The sequence below is a fragment of the Blennius ocellaris genome (genome assembly GCF_963422515.1).
Source record: "Blennius ocellaris genome assembly, chromosome: 1".
Classification (NCBI taxonomy): Eukaryota; Metazoa; Chordata; class Actinopteri; order Blenniiformes; family Blenniidae; genus Blennius; species Blennius ocellaris.
In genome coordinates, this window is record NC_137650.1 from 6,641,621 (window position 1) to 6,666,281 (window position 24,661).

Genomic DNA, 24,661 nt, shown 5'->3' on the forward strand with positions numbered 1-24,661 from the left:
TAACCGAGCTGATCATATTGATCGCCGTTCTGTCTTTTCCTTGCAGCTCTAGATTAAGATCATTCAGCATGTTCGTTAGATCGGTTAAAAATGCCAAATCTAACAGCCACTGGCCGTCATTTAGTTGCTTGTATTCTGCATGTCCAGCTACACAGAAAAACTCCTTAATCTCCGGACAGAGCTCTCGAAATCTTTGCAGGAATTTCCCTCGACTAAGCCATCTCACGTCAGTGTGTAGCAACAACTCAGTGTTCGCAGTCAGCCTTCTCCAGATGTGCAGGGAATAATCGTCTTTGAAGAGATCTGGCTCGAATAGAACAGGCGATCTTTGTTGCCACATCCATGATCTCTTTCATGTTGGGCATTTTGTTGGATTATGCAATGGGAACTCAAGAAGTCAGGAAAAGCGTCGTCCTGCCTGCACTTGGCAATGAATCCATTCACGCGGCCAACCATTGCGGGTGCTCCATCCGTGGTGATAGACACCAGTTTGTACAAAGGGAAATTAGTTTTCTCTGTAAAGTTTTTGAACGACTGAAATATGTCCTCTCCTCACGTATGTTCTTTCATGGGAAGTACTGTTAATAGCTCCTCTTTTGCAGTCATATCACTGAACACCATACGAATAAAAATGCACATCTGGGCTGTGTCACTCACGTCTGTAGATTCGTCCAACTGCAGTGAGAAACACTCACAATCTCAGATGTCCTTCCACATTTGCTGGGTTACATCCTCAGACATGGCTTCACAGCGCCGTGTAACTGTACTTCTTGACAGCTGCAGAGCTTTGATTGAAGATAAAATTTCTGCCTTATTTTTAAAGTCTCGGAACAATGAGTCAGCTGCTTCAACGAATACCTCTTTTACCATCTCTCCATCGTAGAAGGACTTCTTGTTATTAATGATGACGTGACTCACACGGAAAGATGCTTCGGTGGCGACTTTGAAGTATGTTGTGTGAAAAATGACGGACAACTGGGATTTTAGTTCATTCAACCTTTCTCTTTCTCAGCTCGCTTTTCGGCGGGAAGCTGATGTCATATTTTTCATGAACAGTCCGAAAATGCCGCTTCACATTTCCCTTCTTGTTATTTTCAAAGTGCGTTTGTCTCATCTGCCAGTCTGGTAGACTGGCAGATGAGACAAACGCACTTTGAAAATAACATTGTGAAAAAAAAGTCCACCTTCCGTTCCTCATGAAAGTGACACGTTTTCGTCTTCTTACTTGGTCCGGCTCCCCCACTCATTTTTGATGACGAAAGCTTTCTCTAGTTTAAAAGAAAAAAGCGAGGGCTTCAAATTTGCGGTAACTCGCTGACTAGCTTGTTAGTTTTGCCACACTTAGCGTCGTTGTTTGCGCATGTGCGGTGACCTAAAGGTCAGAAAATGCTGCGTTCGATTGTACTCGTAATTCGGAAAGGTAAATTAGTTTCATTACACCAGCGTCTATTTTTTTTGTATTGCGATCTACTATTACTACCTTTGCAATCAACTGGTAGATCGCGATCGACGTATTGAGCACCCCTGCTGTATAGCATCCCGGACAGGGGACAACCCTGCCTGATCCCCCTCTGAACAGGGACCGGTCGACTCAGACCGCCCCAACTTTCATCAATACAGTGGCACCTGTGTAAAGCAGTTTAATTGCAGAAATAAACTTATCTCCAAAACCAAAAGAATAAAGTGTTTTAAATAAATAAAGACGATCGACTCTATCAAAAGCCTTCTCCTGGTCGATGGAGAACAGTCCCACTTGTAGCCCCTCCGAGTGTGAAATGTCAATAGTGTCTCTAATCAAGAAGATATTGTCCATGATGCTCCGCTCTGGGACACAGTATGTTTGTCCCACTGTAATGAGGGTGTCCAGACAGTTCCTCAATCCGTTGCCAATACATCTGGCTATTATTTTGTAGTCCGTGCAGAGGAGTGACACTGGCCTCCAGTTCTTTAGAAGGCCCAGATCTCCTTTCTTGGGCAGCAGGGTCAGGACGGCCCTCGTGCAGCTCAGGGGCAACAGTTCAGAGTCCAAACAGGAGTTAAAAACTAGGAACAAGTCTTCCCCCAGTAAACTCCAAAACCTGGTGTCGAACTCTGTTGGGAGGCCGTTGATCCCGGGAGACCGTCCACAGCTAAGCTGCTGGAGCGCCGTGGACATCTCCTCAAAGGAGAAACTGGACTCCAGTGCTGTCGAGATGGACTCCTCCAGCCGTGGGAGCCCCTCCAGGATCTGAGCCACGTCACCAGGGTCACATGTCTCTGTGCTGAACAGGTCTGAGTAGAACCTGATGGCCAGCTTCCTCATCTCAGCAGGGTCTGTTGTTATTGTTCCATTGTTGTTTGAGGTGTGTCATCATATTGTTTTTCCTGGGTTTTTTCTCTAGTTTGAAGAAGTAGCGGGTCGGCGCATCGATTTCTTTAATTGAGGTGATCTGATTTTTTTAGTAAAGCCTCTTTTGCTTTCGTATGGAGGAAAGTGTTTAGCGCTTTCTTCCTGTCACGTAATGTTTTATTGCCGTCAGTCCCTTTAGTGATTTGCTCTTCTAATGTACTAATTTCCTGTTCTAATCGATGGAGATGGTTTTTTTGTGTTTGTCTTCTGTGAGCAGTGTACTGCTGGCAGAAGAGTTTAATTTGGGTCTTTCCTACCTGCCACCATTTGGCCAAACTCACAAAGTCCAGTTTCCTCCGTCTCCACTGGGTCCAGAAGACGGCAAAAGCCTGACAGAAGAGAGTGTCCTGAGTGAGCTGGATGTTAAAGGTCCAATATGGAGGAGGCTGTGGGCGTGTCTGTAGAGAGATGTCTGTGACACGGAGGTGGTGGTCAGAGAAACCTACAGGTGTGATGGAGGACTGGACCAGACGGTTATCAAGTGTTTTGTTGATGTAGATCCGGTCCAGTCTGGCTGCACTGACCCTGCTGTCTGTGGCCTTTACCCAGGTGTACCGCCTGACTGAGGGGTGAAGGTCCTCCAGGTGTCTAAGAGGTCATTTTCAGTTAAGAAGGTGGAAAGGGTGGATGCTGATGGTGGGTGTGGTTCCTGTGTGTTCCTGACTGAGTCTGGATGGGTGGTGCAGTTCCAGTCTCCTCCTATGATTGTGAAAGAACTGCTGTTAAGTTGTTTTAGTTTATTGTTTAGTTTGTGAAAGAGTCGAACACGGTTGGCCCCGGTGTTGTGGGCATAGATGTTAATGAATGTGAACTTGGTTCCTCTTATTGCCTGCACCACCTGAGCCCTGCCCTGCTCCACCTCGCAGGATGAAATGTCTGCAGGACACAGGCGGGGTGACAATAGCACTGCGACTCCTGCACTGAAATTAGTGCCATGGCTGAAGGAGGTTTCCCCTCTCCAGCTCAGGGGCCAGTCTCTTTCATTACCAAGGGAGCTGTGCGTCTCCTGGAGGAGGAACACATCAATTTTCTTGTCTTTGCACAGCTCCGATATTAGTGCTCTCCTTTCTCTGTCTCTCCCTCTGTTCATATTAAGAGTAGCCACTCTGGTGGTGGTTCACTGTTCTGCTCTTCTCTCTTCTCATGCAGACTCTCAATGAGACAAAAACACCTTCACAATAGGAGCCATGTTATTTTGTATTTCAGGAAGGAGTCTTCCCTCTCCTTTCCTTCCTCAGTTTGGTCAGGAGTTTCTTTAATCGGAATCTTTTCTGTTTACTTAGTTCCTCAGTGCTGTTTTTTTATTTTTAAAATAGAATTAATTGTGTGTGTGTGTGTGTGTGTGTGTGTGTGTGTGTGTGTGTGTGTGTGTGTGTGTGTGTGTGTGTGTGTGTGTGTGTGTGTGTGTGTGTGTGTGTGTGTGTGTGTGTGTGTGTGTGTGTGTGTGTGTGTGTGTGTGTGTGTTTCAGTCTCTATCAGTCCATTGAGTAAACTGTCTTCAACAGTGTGCGTCTCTTTATTTTTCATGTCTGTGTTTATTTCCCTGTCATCCTGTAACTTTCTCTTGTTACTTTTCTCTTGTTGTGGAGAGCTGTTTACAGCTTCCTCCTCCTCCTCTACTGCCGTTTTTTCTGCCTGCGGCTCTGGCACCACATCGGCGCCCGGGGTCGGAGCCCCTACCTGCGACCCAGCGGGACCGCTGGTACCGGGGGCCGGCCATTCCGACCGTGGTCCACCGGGAGACCCAGGACCCGCAGACTCTGGCCCAGGCCGCGGCGCTCCGTGGAGCCGCTGTGGCGTGCAGGCTGCTCTCTGTGCGGACACGCCAGACGTTTATGTCGGACATCCCCGCGCTCAAAACATTTCATGCTCCCCGAGATGGCGTACAGCGTGTAGTCCCCGTCTAAGTACTTTATTTTAAATGACACCTCCAGCGTCTGTTCCGGGTCACTCAGGTACATAAACGCCTGTCTGCGGAGGGACTGGACCTGCTGCAGTTTGTCGTTTTTACAATCTAATTTAATTTCTCTGGCAAGATCAAGATCAAACAATTTCACAGTCCCACCACTGCCTCCGAGAGTGAAAATCAACCTTTTCACCCCTAAAACTTTGTAATTTTAAAGACACTGTACGTTTTTTTTGGCAGTCAGCAAGTAAAGAAGTGTTAAAAAGCAATATTCGCTGCATGGCCTAATATTAGTGATAAAAACACTGCTAAGAACCAATGAGTGATCACTAAAACCTACAGGTGACATAAAACACTCCTTAACTGCCCCCAAGTGGTGGCTAAAACAATAAAACCTGTCCAGTCTGGCCAGTGAGATGGAGCCTTCTCTAAAAGAACTCCAGGAGTACTGTCTGGTCCTGCCATTCTTCCTCCTCCAGACGTCCACCAGGTCACGGGTCTGAGCCAGGCTGTTAAAAAGTCTGTGGGACTGTCTGTGAGACTCCCTGTCTAAAAGGTCATCCTGCATACAGTTAAAATCCCCCCTAAAAACAAGAAATCAGTGGAATCACAGTGCATTAAAAAACTGTTCAGTTCATTTAAAAGTACAACTCTGTCAGGCCCATCAACGGGAGCATAAATATTAATAAAAACAAACTGCTGCTGCTCAAACATCGCAGTGACGACCATGAACCTCCCTTTAATTCTTTCCTCCATCCTGAAAGAGATGGGAGTGAACCTCTGAGCAAAGAGGACCGCGACCCCCCCACTCCGACCTCCACTCCATCTCAATGGCTCCATCACTGTGAGTCTCCTGCATCACGTCTATCCTTTTCAGCTTGACCAGTTCATACAGCTGCATTCTCTTCTTTATGTTGTTGGCACCATTTAAGTTGAGAGTGGTGACTCTGAAACTGGAGCTCATTATGGAGAAGAACACCACCCACAGCACAACTCGGAGAGAGTGACTATATGGCTTCTTCATCTTCTCTTTGAAGGAGTTGCCTCACTTTCACCTAGAATTTCTTGATCCTGAACATGTCACGGCTGGGAGCCGGTGCGTGGAGCTTGAACCCAAAAGCAGATCTCAAAGCAGATTAGGTGCAATTGTCACAGTTTTATTGTGCAGATGGGGAAAAGGGGAGCTGGAACGGTGCGTGGCACCCCGTGGACTGGGGGTGCGGACGGCATACGGGGAACGCAGCCCGCAGTGCGGCGCAGGCGGGAGACCCAGCAGCAGGGACAGTGCGCGGGACTCTGTGGGAGGAATGCGGACGGCGCAGGACGCTGCTGGACGCGCTGCGCGGACTGGGGAACGGCCGCAGGGGGACTCTCGGGGATCTCGGGCATCGGGGCCCGGGGACTCTCGGGCTTCTTGGACAGGAACGGGGACCCGGGGATTCTCCTCTCGGGCTTCTTGGAACAGGACCCACCCCGGGGAGGACACTCACTCCCCGGGAGGACAACACAGTCTCCTGTCGACTGCTGTCGCAGGTGAGTCTAACAGCACAGACTGGAGACCAACAGTCCTCTGGCCCCGAACCCACCTCACTGCAGGGCTGAAGAGCTTGGAGCAATCAATTGCTTGATTGCCTGCAGGAGCGTCAATCGGGGCGGGTCCGGAGCTGGAGTGAGGTGTGGATCCTCACAGAACACCTCCTGTTCAGAGAACCCCTCCTCTCCTCTGACATTCATGTTCATCTGGGCCCTTCTGATAAACTGTTCCCTGTTCCCACACCTTTTTTCTTCTTTGTCCTCTGCAAAAACTTCTTCATTTCCATCACTCCGTACCCATCTTTCACTGTCTCCTCCTCAAGGGATTCACTGCAGCCTCCTCCACCCTCCTCAGCCGAGCTGAGATCAGCTTCAGCCTCCTGAGAAACTGATAGTCCCCTTTTATCTTGGGTCACCTTCTTTGCCTTTGAGCCTCTCTCCTCCACCTGCTTTCATTTATCTCTCAGTACCCTCTGGTTGCCCTCTTCCACCTCAACCTCCATCTCTGCCTCCGCCTCCACCCTCATGCCAGCCTTCATAGTTTCCCCTGCCTCTTCCTGACCTTCAGTGAGACTGCTCCACCCACTAACTCCCCCTGAGAGTCCAGCTCAGCTGCACCACCCACAACCTCCTCTTGAGACTGAGAAATCTCCCCTTCCCCACCACGTCTATCCTCCCCTCCACCTTCAACACCTCCATCAGCCTCCTCTTCACCTTCTCCACCTCCATCAATCGCTTCTCCACCTCTATTACTTACACCAGCCCCCCCCACCTTCCCCTCCTCCACCTCCCCCCCAACTATCTTCTCCTTGCTATTCTGCCCCCCCCCCCTCGCACACACACACTTCCTCCGCCCCCTTCCCTTCTACTTCCTCCCCCTCCTGCACCGTCACCTCTCCCTCCTCCTCCTGCACCTCCTCCTGTCCCACTGGCCCCCTCCTCAGGACAGGACCTCCTCTGGTGCCCCTCCTGTCCACACCCAAAGCACCTCATAGTGTCGGTGGTGGCAAACAGGACGTAGTCAAACCCGTCTACGTTCACCTTGAAGGACAGGTTTAACTCCTGCTTGCTGTCCTTCATGTCCCACAGGAGGAGCTCCTCATGGTGATGATGTGCCTGAACTCCGGCTCCTTACAGCCTGAGGACAGCTTCCTCACAGGAGACACCACCTTTCCATACCTGGATAGCAGCTCCAGCAGGGTTCCATCCTCCACTAGTGGCGGAACGTTCCCCACCAGGACTCTCTTGGCCGGTGTGCTCAGAGGCACCACCTCCACTAGCGTGTCCCTCATCACCACACCTTCTTACACTAGTGATTAATTACACAATACAATGCTATGAATTACCAGGTAATTTATCTTGTAAGTACCTGGTAATTGGGGAACTGTAAAAGGAAGGGTTACCCCTGTTTTGTTTTTTTTGTTTTTATGATGTTAAATGTCAGGTTCAGAAGATTAAATGTTTCTTTATTATCAACAACAGTAAGAAGTGTGGAGTCATAATTTAGTCACAGCTTTACAAGCAGCCGCAGGGTCTCAGCCTCTCCTGGCTCCATTCAGACACTGCAAAATAAAGAAAAACCACAAATTCCTCAAATATTCATGAAGCACTATGTTATCAAGAACCTCTGTTTTGCATTCCATTTCATGTGATGACAGATTACAGATGTTTCTTGTGCATTGAACCATCTGATCTAGTTGGTCACTTTAAACACTGATTGATAGAAAGGTGGTTTTGACCTTTCGCTCTTGGCCGCAGTCGTGTTTCTAGCCTCAAAACAGGAAACTTTGCAGTTGTAGTATCAGCTTGGTTAAAATGACATTTCCAAACGTCATGTGAACGTTTATGATTTACTCGTGATGAGGGTTCGTACATATTTTGTCACGTTCGTCCGTCCATGTTGGAGCTCTGGAGGGGAGTCTGCTCCGGCCTGCTGGTCGTCACGCTGTCGTTTTCTGCACGCACAAGAAAACAAATGTAAGAGCTCACATTAAGGAAGGTTTTAAAAAATCAATCAACATTGAATGTGATCCACACTCAGGCCTCACTATGAATAAATAAACTGAGATTTAATAAATGATGCAATGAATTAAAGCTCTGAACAAACTAAATGTAATGATCTTCAGGTCGGTAAAAATAAAACACACAAAAACACAACCAAAAGCTTATTTAGAGCCAAAACTAGACAAGACTAGTCGTCTGGTTCTGCAGGGAAAGATGCATACAAACACATTGAATCAGTGAAAAGTGAGTGAGGACAAAGAAACTAAAGAGATTATTGAGTTTTACTTACAGAAACACAACTGGACATGTGTTAAGCGAGGTTACCCTTGGAGGAACAGTGACGACCTGTGCAATTTCGTTGTACCTGTTGCAATGACAATAAAGACGATTCTGATTCTGACCTGGAGACAAATGATTAAAGCAGTTTTCCAATACCCATACTTGTCCATACTTGTGTCCTCATGTACTCGTGAAACATCATCAGTGGGAGACCAAGTACTGTTCCAGTTCTTAGGCCACTTCTCACCGAGTGCACATGGAATACCCAGATGTGTCCTCGCTCCGCCCACTTTATCGAGGATACACCCAGACTTGTGCAGGCTTGGGAAGCCAAATTACCCATAATGCATTTGGCAAGAGATGCCTTAAGAGAACGCGGAAAATGGTAGAGAAAAAAAAACACGTCTGTGAGCAAAAAAATCTGAAATATTAGTGTCATTTGAGTGTAGTTTAATGAGTGTTTTACGTGGGAATATTGTTGTTTACAATGTTGAAATGAGGTCGATATTTCTAAATCACACTTAATAGAACCTGAGTTTTCGGGGATTGTGCACTCAGACGGCCGAGATGAGGTGGGCTGTGATTTCTCTACTGTGGTTAAACATGAGATATAAATCATTTTGTGTGAACGATGTCTGTGTAAATTTAAATTAGTTACTGAGCAAATCTGTTTAAAGCTATTTAATTTGACTTTAATGGTTAAAATGAGTGGTGTGGTGGATAGTTTTGCTGCTCTTCAGTGATGACCGGAGGTTTGGAAAGATGAAGTGACACACAGGGTGAGATGCTCAGAGGGGAATTTATTCAGACATACAGCCGGAGCGCTCACACACCTGACAGACAAAGAGACGTTTCACAGACATCCTCACACAAACACGGGCATGCACTTTCTGACCATCTTAACCTCCTGCACACTCTCCTCCTTTGTATATAAAGTCGTTTCCCCGTAATCTCATCCTCCAAGGCCTGTTTCTGGCGCCGCCATAGACTGGAGCAAAAACAACACTGATTAATGGGCTCCAGATTTACAAGGATGGTAAACTGGTCTGGGGTGGCAGTGGCCTGGCAGAAGGGGAAGTTATCAGGAGCATCCGGGGTGACGAGAAAGGGAGATATCTGTGGCCCTCGCAGATAAGTTAGTTTTCATACATGTAGGCCATAAAAATCTAAGAGGCCTCAGATTTTTCTATAACAAATCGATCCTTTTTGATGGTGAGATCAACACTACTACCACTACACATTTATTACATATACAAGATGGAGACTTTAGCAGATAACATGGAATAACGCATTCACATTCACAAACAGTTTACAACATTCATGATGATATCCTGTTATCCCCGGCAAAACACACCCCTCGTTGCATCTCATTTTCTTGTTTTTCTTGTGTTGAATTTAACGGTCACACAAACTCACCCTTGACTCGCAGCCCCTTCGAGGTACATAAACCAGCCCTTCCATTGCGACTATACACATAAGAATGTGCAGATATTTACCAAATCAGTTGGAAGGTCACAGAGAATGCACCCCAGAGACTTTGAGCCGAGGATCCAGCCCAAACCTCACCTCCCCTTTAGGCCAATTTGGGAAGGAGTAAAAGAGCTGGTCCCCTCTGCACCTATGTGTGACCCAGAGAAACAGATTACATAACTACAATGACATACAATGCAACGCATGGGTCCATTGAAATCATCAAAATTATTTGTAACACATAACAATGCCATCATCCGAAACCTGTCAATCCATAATCTGAACAGGAGTAATACTGATTATTGTACTAAACATACAAAAGTAATAAAACTCTTTTTAACAATACTGTAGCAGCATTGGGTTTTCTTCTTTTTTTATATTGTGTAAAGAAATAAATATGAATCTTTATTGAAAATCACAGCATCAAAGATAACAGTAGATATTTAAGGCACATTCACGCTGAGGTCCCTCTGTGTCGGGTGTATAGTGCACCAAAATACAGTGATATTGACTTCCTGAGATCTCGAGCATTGAGAATATATTGATTAGTGTCATTGATCATCCAAAAAAGGTGAGAATCATCTTTATTATTCACCCACACTCATCGTCTAATTAAAATGTACCTACATCTACTTGAGTAATGTATTGATTAAACTCGATTAAGACTAATTAAGAGTACCAACAGTACCTTCATCTATTCACTACTGATTAATAAACAAAAACTTCTCACTCCTTGTCATTCGCGATCCAATTCAGCCTGTAATCTTCTTCTTCTTCAACAATAGGTGACGCAATGATCTGAACATCCTGAAATGTGGTTCTAGTCTCTCTCCTGCACATGCATCTTACAGTTGCAGCTCCACAGATGATTATCATCGCTAAAGCAATCACACCCACAATCACAGTCACCAGAAACCTGACCAGTCCAGCTCCCCAAGATCCAAACACGCCTCCAAAACTCCCAAAGTCAAAGCCCTGTGAATCGTGAAGTTCAGTTATCCCGTGAGCCGTATCATGGACTAAATCAATCACCTCTCTCGTTGATCAGAAATATAAACACAGCACTCAGTCTCAATCACCATACACACACCTCCCTGAGCTGCCAGTACCATATCCAACGCCATCCGATTCTCCAAAGCCACTGATTTGACCTCCTGCAACTCCTTGTTCTCCACTGTAATTGCTCTGGTGGACGTATTCATTTGATTCTCCAACACTCCACTCAACGCCTTGATCTCCTGTTGGTTAGCATAAACACCGTAAAATGGAAGCATAACATCAAACACCTGCTGAACAGGAGACAAGCTCTGAACCTGTTGATGTAAAGGATGATACAACCCCAAAACCCTATGCCGTATCGACTTTCCTGATCATTGGGATCAGATAAGCCAGATAGCAACTCCACTAAAACTAGTTGGAATGCACCTGTATGCTTTCTCACCACAGATCATGTAATCTTCTTCCGGCAACCCCACTTCTTGTGAAGCACCAGAACCCGTTTGGGCTCAGATGCTGAAGATTCCCCAGATTCAGTGTCACTTCAACTCTTGACCTTGTTGTCTGCACCACTGTGTAGTGTTCAGACGCCAGCGAACCCCACCACAGCTTGTTCCTGTGCACATACTTGGGGTACGCTATAAAACAGTCATTAACAGTGCACATGTTATTGCCACAGTGAAACAAAGCCTTTTCAGAAGCAAGATGGAATCGGTTCTACAGTCCTCAGGTGTTGGTGAGGCGACGAGAAAATCACCGGCATATTGAATAAGTGTGCTTCCTCCTGAGAGGTGCAGGTCCTCCAGGTCACGCTTAACCGCTGCTGCATACACCCCCGGACTCTCCACAAAGCCCTGGACTAACCTAGTCCAAGTTTACTGTTTACCTCTGTAGGTGAAAGCAAACAGATATTGGCTGTCTGGGTGCAATGGAATGGAAAAGAATGCTGAGCACAAGTCCATGACTGTGTAGCACGTGCTATTAGAAGGCAAAGAAGCCTAAATGGTGTTGGTATCTGGAACAACAGGTGTTGCTGGTACAACAATGTTGTTCATTGCTTGCAAATCTTGAACAAATCTCCATTCATTTGGTCTGCCTGGTTTTGTGATCGGCAGAACAGGTGTATCACAAGGACCGGAAGTTTCAATCAACACCCCTTGTTCAATCAGGCATGAAATCACATCAGCTATTCCATCAATAGCTTTTTGGGACAAATTATATTGTCTGATCATTGGAAGTTTAGCATTAGGTTTAACTGTAACTCTGCGTGGTTCTGCAGAAGCTATTAAACCTACATGGTTCTTATGTTTGGCCCATAAACTGGCTGGCACCTCAGCCAAAGCTGAAGGTGCATCAAACTGAATCACTTCAGGTGGTTGTTGTAACACAAATGCACTGGGACGCAGGGTAAGCGGCTCCTTTAACTGTATCAGGAACAAATCTTCTCCAAGATCTGTAACAATGTTGTTTTTTGACTCACCCACCGATGCCATCAAAGCCTCACAGCGTCACCATTTCACCCACTCTGTGTGGTTCACACCCTGTAGCCACAGTTACATGAGGATATGAATGTTCATCATCATACCACACATATTGTTCTTCTGTCAACAGCACTGGTATTGCACATCCTTGTGGTCCAACAAACATGAACTCTTTGCATAACAGTTGTTGTTTTGAGTTCAGATTAGATTTTGCCTTTTCTTCATACAATTTAGGAGGATTAAAGGCCGCTGTACTGTAACATTTTATCAGCGGTCTCATTGTTGACATAAATGAAGCACATTGCGAATCTTTAAACATTTTGCACTGAGAAAAAATCTATCATATTAAATCCCGGCAGATCCCAGAAATACAGACTGTCTATTGCTTTATGGAGCACTGGAACAGCCTGCATTGCCTTGTTCTCCGGAATTGTCAAAAACAACCCGTCTGGTGTGCAATGAATGGATGCATTCAGTTTGCACAACAGGTCACGTCCCATCAGATTGATAGGGCTTTTGTCTGAAATAATAAATGAATGCTGAAAATGTGAATCTTGAATAGCAATGTGAGCTTTTTCAGAAATGTTTTCCGAAAGTGGAACACCAGAAACTCCCACTGGGGAAACAGTTTGCTCAGTTGGATTGCAAACCTGTTCACCTGATTTTACCGTGGATATTGTAGCACAAGAATCAACCAAAATTTCAATTGTTTCACCGTTTATTTTCATTGGGATAAATGGGTCGTCTTTAGGAGACTTAGTTAACCTAATTATAGCTGCTTGAACAAACTGTCGTGCTGATCCTTCCTCTCCATGGCCAATCTATGCCTGATTTAAATTGCCCATGAACTGTTGCGGTTGTTGTGTCTGTAGTTGCTGCTGTATCAGTTGCTGATTCTGCGGCAATGGTGGTTGCTGCTGCTGCTGTTGTGTTGGCTGCATCTGATTATGTGGATGTTGTTGCATCTGCATGTGCCGAGGTGTAGTGTTTCTGCCATGGCTAAAATCTCTGCGATTAAACATTCTTCTGGGTCTGTTGTTGTGATGTTGCTGTTGTTGTTGTGATCTATGTGGACACTCTCTGTACCAATGATCCAACCCCCCACATCTGTGACATGGTTGCCTTTTGTTTCCCTGTTGACCTCCACCCCTCCTCTGGTTGTGTGTAAACTGGAAGGGGGCCAACTGATGTGTCTCAAAGTCTGAGTTCCAGGCCGTGGCTGGAGCCGTCATTGCATAGTTTACCACCTGTCCAGGAGCGGGTGTCGGGGTGTTACATACCACGCTGGGATTCAATGGATTGTACATCTGCTGATTTATCTGGTTAACAAAAAGACATAGGTTATGGTTTGCAAAAGATTCCTGGCGATACATCAACATCAAGCGATCAACCGTCTCCTTCCATGTTTTGGTTTGCCAATCCAAATGCATCAACTTGTAAATTTGCGAAATGTGAGGCCGCACATTATTCAACAAAGTCTGTACTGCAAAACCGTCATTCTTCGTTCTATCTAATCCGGCCCAGCCGTCCCACGTTGTAACAAATCTTTCAATGTACCGAGGAATGGATTCCTCCTTCTCCTGAATACAATGAACCACTCGTGAAAAATCATGAGATGTTTTCGCGCATTTTTCAATCGCTTCTTTACATGTACCATTAAGCCACGTAAACATCGGAGCCGCGTCGCCATTAGCAGCCCACAACCCATTATGTGGATCTGCTGGAAACTCAAAAGAGTCCTGGCAACTCTCCCATTCCTCTTTATAGGAGAAAATGATCAACTGTTTCACATCCGGTATCAAACAGTTGTAAATAGTGCACGTTCGTGTCAACCAGCTCAAATAAGCAGCGGAGCGTCTTATCGGATCAGGAGCACATTCGATCATGTTGGTGATCTCTGCAGGAGACCACGGCTTGCACACCGGTACTTCACCTATCATGAGTCCAGGAGCATTAGACCTCACATCTTTAACCTGACTGCGTGTTTTTACAGTCTTGTTCATGTGCTTCTCTTTCTCTTTCTTCTTTCCCTGTTGTAGCTTCTCATCTTTCCCTGTTAGGGCGGGGGCTGAGGCTCCTGCGAAGGGCCCTCCGTCACCACCCTCATCCTCTGATTCGCCCTCTTCCTCCTCCTCTGACTGTGACTCCTCCTTTCTGAACCGCCCCTTCGCTCTTCCTGAAACCTCACTCTGTCCATCTCCTCTGCTCTGACCGGACCGCTCACCTAATTCACCAAACAAACCTGAAGCAGCGGCAGCCATTAACAGAAATTCAGTGTCTTTTCTGCATTCTTCTACTCTCTCCCTGATCTTGTTCTTTGCTGTCTGTACATTTTCGACTTCGCACCGCAACTGCCGAACTGCTTCCTGGCTGTCTCTTCCCTCTTTCTCCATCTTTCTCTCACTCAATTTCAGATACTGCAATGCCGGCTTGTCTGAAAATAGTGAACATTCCGGAGATACCGCACTAGGATGCGTCAGCTCGGCGGCTGCACTGTCAAAGACCGTCAGATTACACAAACCCAAAGTTCGCCGCACGTGTTCAGTTGTTTGTAAATTCGCTGGTTGACGCTTCAACCATCCAAACAGCATAGCCTTAACTCTCTTTTTAGCACAATCAGGGTGTTTATTCATGATTTTTGTCATTTCCAAAGATCTTGTTTGAAGCACAGATTCCAGAATGGGTATGTGTTTGTCATTACATTTTGCGGACTCCTCCTCTATCATATTTTGCAGATCGGGAGTTGCCCAGTCAAATTGTTTTTCATTTGATTTCATGTTTTCCGCAACTTGTTTCCAAACTGTTACACACTCAGACATGTAGTTCGCATCCCAAGCGGATAAATCAGCAGACGGCTGAGACGCTCTCTCTGCCAAATCCAACAAACAATCCAAAAATGAGCCTTCCACGGGCCAAGAACCTCCCGTTCTCAAATTAATCAACACCGTGAACGGAACCACATGATGCCATCCTTTAGTTCTGCCAATCAGCCCTGCCGGAGTAGATCGGCTGTATTTTTTCTCCAATACCTCCTTTGGGTCTGCATGTTCAATCTGTGCGTCTGTTGCGTCTGCATCCAATGTGTGTGCGACATTACCGCGTCTATTTTTAGCCTTGTTCGAAATTTTCTTGTTTCCAATCTTTTTATTTTTGTCTTTATCAACTTCTGCTGTGGACTGATTTGACTTTGTGTTACCCATGTTTACCGACAATTCGTAAAGTGTTAGTGAAAACAGCGATTACATACAACAACACAAAACACAACACGCTGCACGTCTCAACAATTCCCAGAGCATCTTTTTAAATAATAAATATTTAAACAATAATGAAATTTAGTGCGTTGGTGAAGAATTGTTGGCAGTTTTAATGGAGAATGGTCCACAGCCCTATTTCTCCTCCTGGGAGTCCTCGCATAAATCCTCCACAGTCCTGGCACCAGCTTGGGCTGTTCTCATAACAAACTTTGTTACTGCCTCCCGGCAGTGAAACGACCCAAAGACTATCTGATCACTCGCAACTCGCCACTCGAAAAAAAAATGACAAGACCAACAGGCTCACAGAAAGTGATCTCCTATCAGAGATCGGGTATAAAACTCATCGATCCTGCACCAGCCCACCACAGTGTCGAGTGACGCGCTGAGCAGATCGGACATAAAATCACACAAACAAGACAGACAATTGAACTCGAGGCTTCAACAAGCCCTCCAGCTAGTTATGCTCACAACTGTTGTTCACACAAAACCTCCCAGCGAGCCACGCTCACAACTGGGGCATCTCTCAGGAGTTCTTGCCCGAACTGTGCGAGGAGACTTCAGTCAGTGTCCTGAGAGGAACTTTCAATAATCAACCACCAACAAAATCCCAACAGAGTGCGGCTGTTGTTCAAATTTACCAATTATTCAGCTTCCTTACTCTCGGCATCACTTAATTTTAACACTTTAAATCAATGCACAATTTTCCATCCATTTATTCAATCTGTTCTTTTGATTTCGTCAAACAATAACATGACAAGGCAGGATAAAACATTTTGCACTCACCATGTTTGTTGTTCTCTTGAAAAACTGCCGACAACGGCAATCTGTGGTGGATAGTTTTGCTGCTCTTCAGTGATGACCGGAGGTTTGGAAAGACGAAGTGACACACAGGGTGAGATGCTCAGAGGGGAATTTATTCAGACATACAGCCGGAGCGCTCACACACCTGACAGACAAAGAGACGTTTCACAGACATCCTCACACAAACACAGACATGCACTTTCTGACCATCTTAACCTCCTGCACACTCTCCTCCTTTGTTAATCTGGAGCTCATTAATCATTGTTTTGGCTCCAGTTTATGGCGGCGCCAGAAACAGGCCTTGGAGGACGAGACTACGGGGAAGCGGCTTTATATACAAAGATGGTAAACTGGTCTGGGGTGGCAGGGGCCTGGCAGAAGGGGAAGTTATCAGGAGCATCCGGGGTGACGAGAAAGGGAGATATCTGTGGCCCTCGCAGATAAGTTAGTTTTCACACATGTAGGCCATAAAAATGTAAGAGGCCTTAGATTTTTCTATAACAAGAGGCAAAAGTACTATTGGCCACATTGTTCAGCTCGTTACACTGGAGGATGCTGTAGATTCAAACTAACACCATGAACTAATTTAATCAAGGGACAACTGAGGAAACCAAAGACATTCCTCTTCACGGGGAGGAGGAACTCCTCCAGATGAATTCATCCATGTATAACTTGTTGAGGGAGTAGTATGTAATTCTTTTAGTTTTTATGTCCACACCAGAGAGTTTGTGACGGCGTGACGGCCAAATACAAGATAATCACGTAGGAAACGTAACGCAGACAACAGAACAGAAGCAGTGGCCCTGAAAAGAAATAAGCTTTAGCAGGGTGAGTATGTTTACATACTGAAGGTGTGTTTACACATTGGCACTATGTGTTGCCAATATCATTTTCACATTTTCTCAATGATTTCTCATGATCCTTGCGGCTGCGTGTGCGGAAAGTACGTGTGACATAAAAATCATCGTCATCCACCCCTTTGTGCAGGTTCTGTTGCAGCCCCACTGCGTTTGAGAGCGCAGCCCAAATTTTGTGACTGCGCTGCCGACTGCGTGTGCATGTGTGAGGAAATCCTCGTATCCCCGTCTGAACAATCACAAACTAAAAGCAAATAAAGAGCCAAACGGCTCAGAACTCCTGAAATGAAACTTGAACTGCTTTAGGAAAGGTGGAGAATGCTGGGCAGCAGAAGTGGAGACATTTTTGGGACCGTTCCGTAAGGAAGAAGAAGATACTCGACTTTCGGTAAATCAAGCTTGAAATAAAGAATTACGGTCGTATTTTATTTCACACACTCATAACAGAACCTGATTTCCGTTTTTCGAGTTTCAATTTCAATTTAAGGCACAATAAACATGCAGCCAGCCTTTACTAAGTTTGCACTGCATCCATTTCAGCTTTTCTGTGTCTGGATTAAAAAAACAAAAAAAAATCCTGCAAAATAAGAGATGTATTCACATTATTATTTTTGATTTATTCAATTTAAAATGAATTAAATAAAGATACAGCCAAAAACAACTTGATATGAATGAATGAAAAGGAGAGAAGGAAAAATCTTCGAGTTATCTGCCTCCTACACACACACTCATTATGAACCAGTGGCTGGAGATAAAGCAACACTTCATAATGTCACTAGGCGCGGGGGGGGGGGGATAAAGAACCAGATGGATGAGGTGTGATCTTCATATCAGTGGTTATGTAGGTGATTGGGTGATGGGACATGTGTGTTACATGTTGTTGGTTCAAATGTATAGCCAACAAGGCCGAGCAGAGTCTGGGTCCCTGCTGGCAGCCTGAGTGTCGAGGCTGAAGAGTGAGAAGGAAGGAGAACGGAGGGCCAAGGTTTGTGTTACTGTGGCCCTCGAAGCCTCTAGAAGACAGTCTGGAATGTTCTGCTTGCACTGATGATCCAATAGAAGAAATTGAATTGTCCTTATTATTTGTTATAACTTTCTGTTCACTTCACTTTGTTGATTTCACTGCCACGTTTACCTCATTTGACTTTTTATACCTCTCTTAACTTATTTAATTCTTAGCTTGTATATATGTAGCTCAATTATTTCTCGTATATATTTTAGCGCATTAAATTCTTTTAAACGTGGGTGTGAAGAGAAATACAATTTTAGTTCTATGTGTAAATGTATGGCACAACAAATAAACATTGAACTTTATTGACAATCAACTAAATGATGCATTTCAGTATGTTATGTACATCTTAAATCTCTCTCTTAACCATTAATAGTTTTCTCATATGGATGCACTGATAAAAATTCATCAGCAAGCACCTTGTATACATCCATTAATACATTCGGCAGATTAGTCTCTTTACACACCAAAAGTTACTGGAGCAAGTTTTCACAAGGCAAGAAATTATACTTAATAAGCAACTTAAACATTGAGCATTCTTTCATTCATTGTTCCCAACAGAACCAGAAAACTACTACTCTCAATACTGATCAAACTCCTGCTTTTTATTAGTGCAGGCTGATCGACAAGAAGGCAATTCTCTGCCTTAACAGAAGACAATCCTAGACTGAGATATGAAAGACACGAGACACAACACGTATTCCTCAACATAGCTCAACACACATTTATTGTTTCTTTTTAACATGTTTTCTGGAAATGACTTCCTGGGTTACACTCTTGGACCGTTGCATCTGGTAACACTAGAATCAGAACTGGTGATGGGACACACATTGCTCATGGTGACGCCTGGTTGTGGTCATTTAGTTGTAAACAAAACCTACCAACTAGTTCTCCAATATTTGTTCTGGCCTGGTTTGAGAGCAGATGTGGCAAAGTTCTGCAGGAACTTGTTCACTTGCTGGTAAACCAAACCAAACCAAGTGGTACCGCCTGCACCACTTCATCCCAGTGGTTGGTGAACCTTTTGAAAAATGTATCATAGACTGTGCTGGACCCTTGTTCAAAAGGGGGATATCAACGCTTGCTAGCCATTACTTGTGCTGCATCCTGATCCCCCGAGGCCGAGCCACTACAGCAACAGACGGCTCCTACCATTGTGAAATCCTTCTCAACATTTGGTTTTCCCAAGGCCTCATCTGACCAGGGAACACATTGCCAGCCTCCTCTATTTTCCCTAAGTGTTAAAAGAATTGGGTATAACTCATACAACCTCCAGTTCTCCCCACCCCCAGTCACAAGGAGCCCTCGAACGGTGGAATCGGACATTAAACTCCATGCTAGGAAAGTACTGCACCAACAACTAAATTGGCTGATAGTTGTTTATTTCATTCATGAGCTCCAAAATGTAAAAATAAAACTAACAAACAAACGCCACGATGAATGTAAAGCAGTGGTATATTGCATGTAAACCTCATTTCACTACTTCGTGGCCTCCAGAGCCGACTCTACCGTGGTCTGACTTCAAACTTACTTTCTAAATAAATGTATAAATTTACAAGGTGACGGTTTGCATTCAGTTCCCTTTAAATATTTTCAGTATTAATTCAAATCATGGACATACTCACTGTTATAGCATAAGCATAAATATCAGTAATAATATCGGCAAAAATACTCATATACAAAGTAATATTACTAAACTCCAGTCATGCATTTGTTGTGTTTCCTCTACTACTGGTATTGATGGAACAAGCAGATTTTTACATTTGATCCATCACTTCTAAAGATATTTACTCCTGCAGCTGTAATCATTTTGTTTAGATGTGCAACTGTCCATTTTGATTATTTCTTTTGTTTTCATATGAATGGAAGCTGGTGAAAATTAAAGCAGATTTGTACATTTTGTAATCTAGAATATATATTTTGTATGATACCATAACAAGTAACACCATAAAATAAGTCAGTTTTACCACCATTCAAGAGGAATGTGAATTGCTATTTAAAATTGTATGCATATTTTCTATTTTATCTGTGGAAACAACTACCCCCCCAAAAATGAAGAAAACCACAAAGAGAACAATCCAGTTGAAATGTATGAGTTTATTGGTTTCCTGCTTGCTCTCCACTCTGTACACAATGTTGTCAGATGATTTTTTTTCCTCCAGCAGCACTAGCTAAATAACAATGGGCTCAAAAATATTAAAACGGTGCACAAGTTAACTAATGTGTATAAAATAATGCAGTAAAATTCCCTGCATGGGGGTTCATAACTAACAGAGTCAACAGAAGAAACAAAGGTGACCTACAGGAACAGGTTTTCAGGTTCCACTGATAATACTCCTAACGGCACCCAGACCAAAGGGTTGATTCACAATTTGTACACTGGCAATGCCGCACTCGTGCAGCCTGGTTCAGAAAACATCTGCACCGAAACGGGATGTACAATTATTCGCAACCTGCTTAATTTGTGAACTTGAAAAACTCTTTTCCACCAGACATGGCTTTGAGAGGAAAAGCTGCTTCAGAAACAAAACACGAAACGAAACGAAACACAAAAAGACCGATTCACATTCTGTCCGGGACGTTTACCTTAAACACTGGAATGAATTGTCAAAACTGAGCCTCCGGTCTTTCAATGCAGTGAGACGATCTTCCATTCTCACACACCGGGGACTCGGCAATAGTGTTTACAACTTCAATAGAGCAAAACTGGTGGATTTAAACGGCCTGGTAAAATCTCCAGAGTGAAAAACCTGCACACAATGAAATACATTCCACACATCACTTCATACCAGATTTGTACAGCGAAGCTCCAAACTGCTCCTCATCATCCGCACTGGGAATGAACACAAATGTAAAGAAGCCACCCGAAAAATGAAAAAAAAAAAAGAAATCTGCGTCAACATCAATAATGTGTATTAGCCTTACATGACTTTGGCTTTGCAAAGTATTTCCGTATTTGTAAGAAGAAGAAGAAAGGGAACAAAGAAACACATTTAAAGTAATGGTAATTAAAAAGCATGTCAATAAATAAGGGGGTTTTCCCCTGAAGCACCCGCCCAGACCACCGCCAGTGTCGGCTACTTTATCATGAGTTGTGCAAGGTGTGCTTGAGCTTATAGAACTACGCCTGGTATCTACTGTGGACATGTCCGGTGACGCTCCAGTGGCTTGTTAAGGTGCTTGCTTGGCTGCGTGGCGTTCCTCATGCGTAGCTGTTGGTGGTGACCAGCAGCTCGTACGCCGGGTCGTGACTCCGCCTGCACAGCACCACGCAGGCACAGAGCATGCCCAGCATCTGCAGGAACACACACACACACACACACAACAGCCGGGCATTTGAAAGCAGTTACCACTTCTCACGAGCTCATGGAAACAAACCGCATATGTAAAAAAACAGAAACAAAACTAAACTATTATTAGTGAACTGAAACTGTTACTGGCATTCACGTATACGGGAATCGTCTCTGTCGGCAGTTTACAGGCAGCAGGTCCACAACAACAGCAAATCAGAGACGCTGCGACTTCAGTTTGTGCTCAACTTTATCGTGCGCCAATAAATGAGACTTTGACTTGTTGAGAAGGGTTTGGAGGATTCAGAGGCATTTGCTGGAATTTCCAGACGACTGAGCGCAACTGAATATAAGCTCCACCCACCAAATTTTAAAAAGAAAAACAAAATGTGGACATATATATGTACAGTATATGCAGCACTTGTCTATAAGCTGCAGGCCCACAAAGTAACAGGCCATGAATTTAACTGCAGGAATGTGTTTTTTTTAAAGAAAACTTGTGTGTGTGTGTGTGTGTGTGTGTGTGTGTGTGTGTGTGTGTGTGTGTGTGTGTGTGTGTGTGTGTGTGTGTGTGTGTGTGTGTGTTACAGCAAAAACACAAACACTGAAGGTTTTATCTCTGATAAAGTATTTTATCGCTGATTGTGATTCTGAGGACGATCGGTCAGCCGGGAGCGCAGCGGGTTGCAGTTACGTGATGCACCTGAATGCATCACCAATGTATTGAACGTTTGTTAATGCATACAAATCCATAAATTAGCAGCATCGTCGTTAAAGCCACAGGATTCAAAGCCTGTGGGGAAAAAAAGTCATGGCTTGTAGCCCGGAGGTTACGGCAGCCACAAGGTTGAGTGCAGCAGCCTCGTCCTTCACACCTCCCTCACCAAGCATTTCAAAGAACCTGTGCCATTATCAACTTTTGCATCAGGAGTGCAGAGGTGATAAACTGTTCACGTGAAAGTTACTCTGCATAGTTTCTCACCTGTATCGACGCGAAGGTTAAAGCGGCCCATATGACATACATCATGATCTCCTTTAATTTCTTCACCACAAGAGCTTCACAACCCTACAAACAACAAAAAACAGGTTCAATCTTTTATATGCCAAAACACAAAGGACAGGTTATTTTTGCTTGTGTCTGAGAATTCATGGCAGAAAAAACAAATGTTCCATGTATTGTGTGTGCGTTCACCTCTTGGTAGAGGTCTGCAGGCCGGGTGAGGGTGCCTGTACAGTTGGTGATGCTGGGCTGGCAGCAGCTCACTGGGACGCTGTTGTTTTTCGACTCTTTGAACCAGCGAGTGTTTCTCCAGTCAGAGTAGTTATGGATCCCACAGCAGTGGAGCTACGGGGAAGAACGGCGAGTGAAAATGCAGAAAACAGGTCAACTGGTGGCGCTAAATTGCCCCTCGTGTGAATATGAGTGTGTGTTTGCGCTGCCTTCACCCACAGGGATAGAAGACGACGGATGGATGGAAGTTAAAGTTCAAATATGCGTTCACACTTGGATTATGTATCTGAAAATGAATAAGCAAAAAAAAAAGAAAAGCCACCATTTTTCACCCACCTGCTTCTGCACATAGTCAATCGCACGACTGGGCGCATCACTGTTGGTGCCATTGTATTCGTTGTAAACCTTTTGGATGGAGTGATTCACTTCATCTTCCACCTGTGTGAAAATAAATAAATAAACATCCATGTTCCTGCTCTCTCACGCTGGTTTGCAGAAGCAACAGCTTATCACATCTCAAACGTGTCATAGTATTTTAAAGGTCCACCGTCTCTCATATTTGGAATGGCTGGACAATAAATGTGGAAAAATGCTGGGGTCAACCAGGCCGTGTTTACCTTGGCCCTGTAGATGTAGCCGAGCACCACCACCACGCATTCTGTGACAAACACCAGCAGGAGAATGGCGGCAAACTGAAATGACGGCAAAAGACAAAGCAGCTTAAATAAATCGTCATAAAAAAAAAACAAACTCACACTCAAAGACACAAAAACAGGTTATCTTCTGCTTCCATTGTTGAATTGACTGACAATGAATGGAATTAATAAATACATTCATCTTTATCAAATGTGATTTTAGGGTAACTGAAGGTAGAATATGATTGTCTCCAGTGCACGGTGCTCATTTGCAGAGGAAGCAGAGCCTACTCACAGTGGCCAGGCCGCACGAGCTCTCACGTATCGTGGCACAGCAGCCGATCAAGCCGATGATGAACAGAAGAGTCCCGACGGCGATTATAATAATAGCAGGAATCAAAGTGTACACGTCCTCGAAGAAGTGATCGTAGTCATCGTATGTGATGAACACATAGGCTCCAATGTAGCACAAGATCCCGGCTGCAGCCTGCACAGAAACACCCCCCCCCCCAACCAGAACGTTTTAAGACCCAAGAAAAACCCAATGCTTTGTCAAAACTGTGTTAACTCGCATTTTTCTCAACGTGAGGATGGAGGTGGAAATAAAACAGAGCAGGAAATAAAAACCGTGCATATAACACTACACCTTGTTGGATAAAGAGCCAATAAGGCACTGGGATTGTTTTTGTGTTTAAGACACGGAGACGTGCAGGGATGCAGGCTGAGACTCTGCTGCTGCATGACGTCATCGTTCCCACTGGTGGGTGGCAGCGATGCGGCTATAACGATCACAATACCACCGTTTTGTTTTTAATAAATAACCTCGATGCATTTCACAGTAAATGTGAAACGGATGCATTTATTCGGCCTCACTGCGGCCGATGGGGCCTCAGCCCCCCCCCACCCCCCCACCCCAGCAGACTGCGAGCTGCAGCCCGTCTGTGGCGCAGTTGAGCCGGCCTGCGCGGCTCTCCATCCCCGGGCCGAGCCGAGCGGCTGACCGGGACGCCGCACTTTGTCCACCGCGACTTACCCAGAAGATGAGGTTGAGGAAAACCAGCACAGTTTTCGACGATGTGATCCCACACTGGCCCATGGTGGCGGGAAAACGATAGCGGTTAGTGTGATCAAACAGATGTTATATTAAAATAAAAAATAGTGATGCACCTGCACCCCTTCTGCCCGTAAAATAATAAAATGGCTCCAGTCGACCCGGCCTCGACCAATCAGAGGAGAGAACGGAGGGGGGGTCGGGTCACGTGTTCCACATGACGTCACCTTTAAAAACAAAGGCTGGGCGGCTGAGTGGTTTTTTTTTTTTTATTATTATTATTATTATACTATATAAATGTGTAATTCCCATTTGCATTTCCTCCAGTTGAACTTCATCATTACCTGTTATAAAGCCTAAAAGTATATGAATGCATAATTTGTGCCCAATGACCAAGAAATGAAAAGAATTGAACCTCTCATCACTAGAACAAGAGTTTGTTCACTAAACTCAGTCTGGAGGTCAGATTGACCCT

General features: G+C 44.8%; 1 protein-coding gene across 1 annotated transcript; it reads right to left on the reverse strand.

Annotated features, from left to right (window-relative positions):
* Window positions 1-20,123: 20,123 nt before the first annotated feature.
* LOC308130014 (tetraspanin-3-like) lies at window positions 20,124-24,256 on the reverse strand. The gene is made up of 7 exons (XM_080496185.1): window positions 24,169-24,256; window positions 23,431-23,622; window positions 23,118-23,192; window positions 22,837-22,938; window positions 22,462-22,614; window positions 22,252-22,335; window positions 20,124-21,274 (listed from the first exon to the last, which is right to left on the reverse strand). The coding sequence occupies exons 1-7, from the start codon at window positions 24,229-24,231 to the stop codon at window positions 21,182-21,184; spliced, it is 762 nt and encodes a 253-aa protein (XP_080352311.1). The 5' UTR covers window positions 24,232-24,256; the 3' UTR covers window positions 20,124-21,181.
* Between the last annotated feature and the right edge of the window lie 405 nt (window positions 24,257-24,661).

Excerpts from the sequence above, each read along its gene's own strand:
- LOC308130014 (XM_080496185.1), bottom strand. The coding sequence starts at position 24,231 with ATGGGCCAGTGTGGGATCACATCGTCGAAAACTGTGCTGGTTTTCCTC. Across the intron at positions 23,623-24,168 it reads TCCTCAACCTCATCTTCTGG|GCTGCAGCCGGGATCTTGTG; the intron begins GTAAGTCGCGGT and ends GTTTCTGTGCAG. Across the intron at positions 23,193-23,430 it reads GCTCGTGCGGCCTGGCCACT|TTTGCCGCCATTCTCCTGCT; the intron begins GTGAGTAGGCTC and ends CCGTCATTTCAG.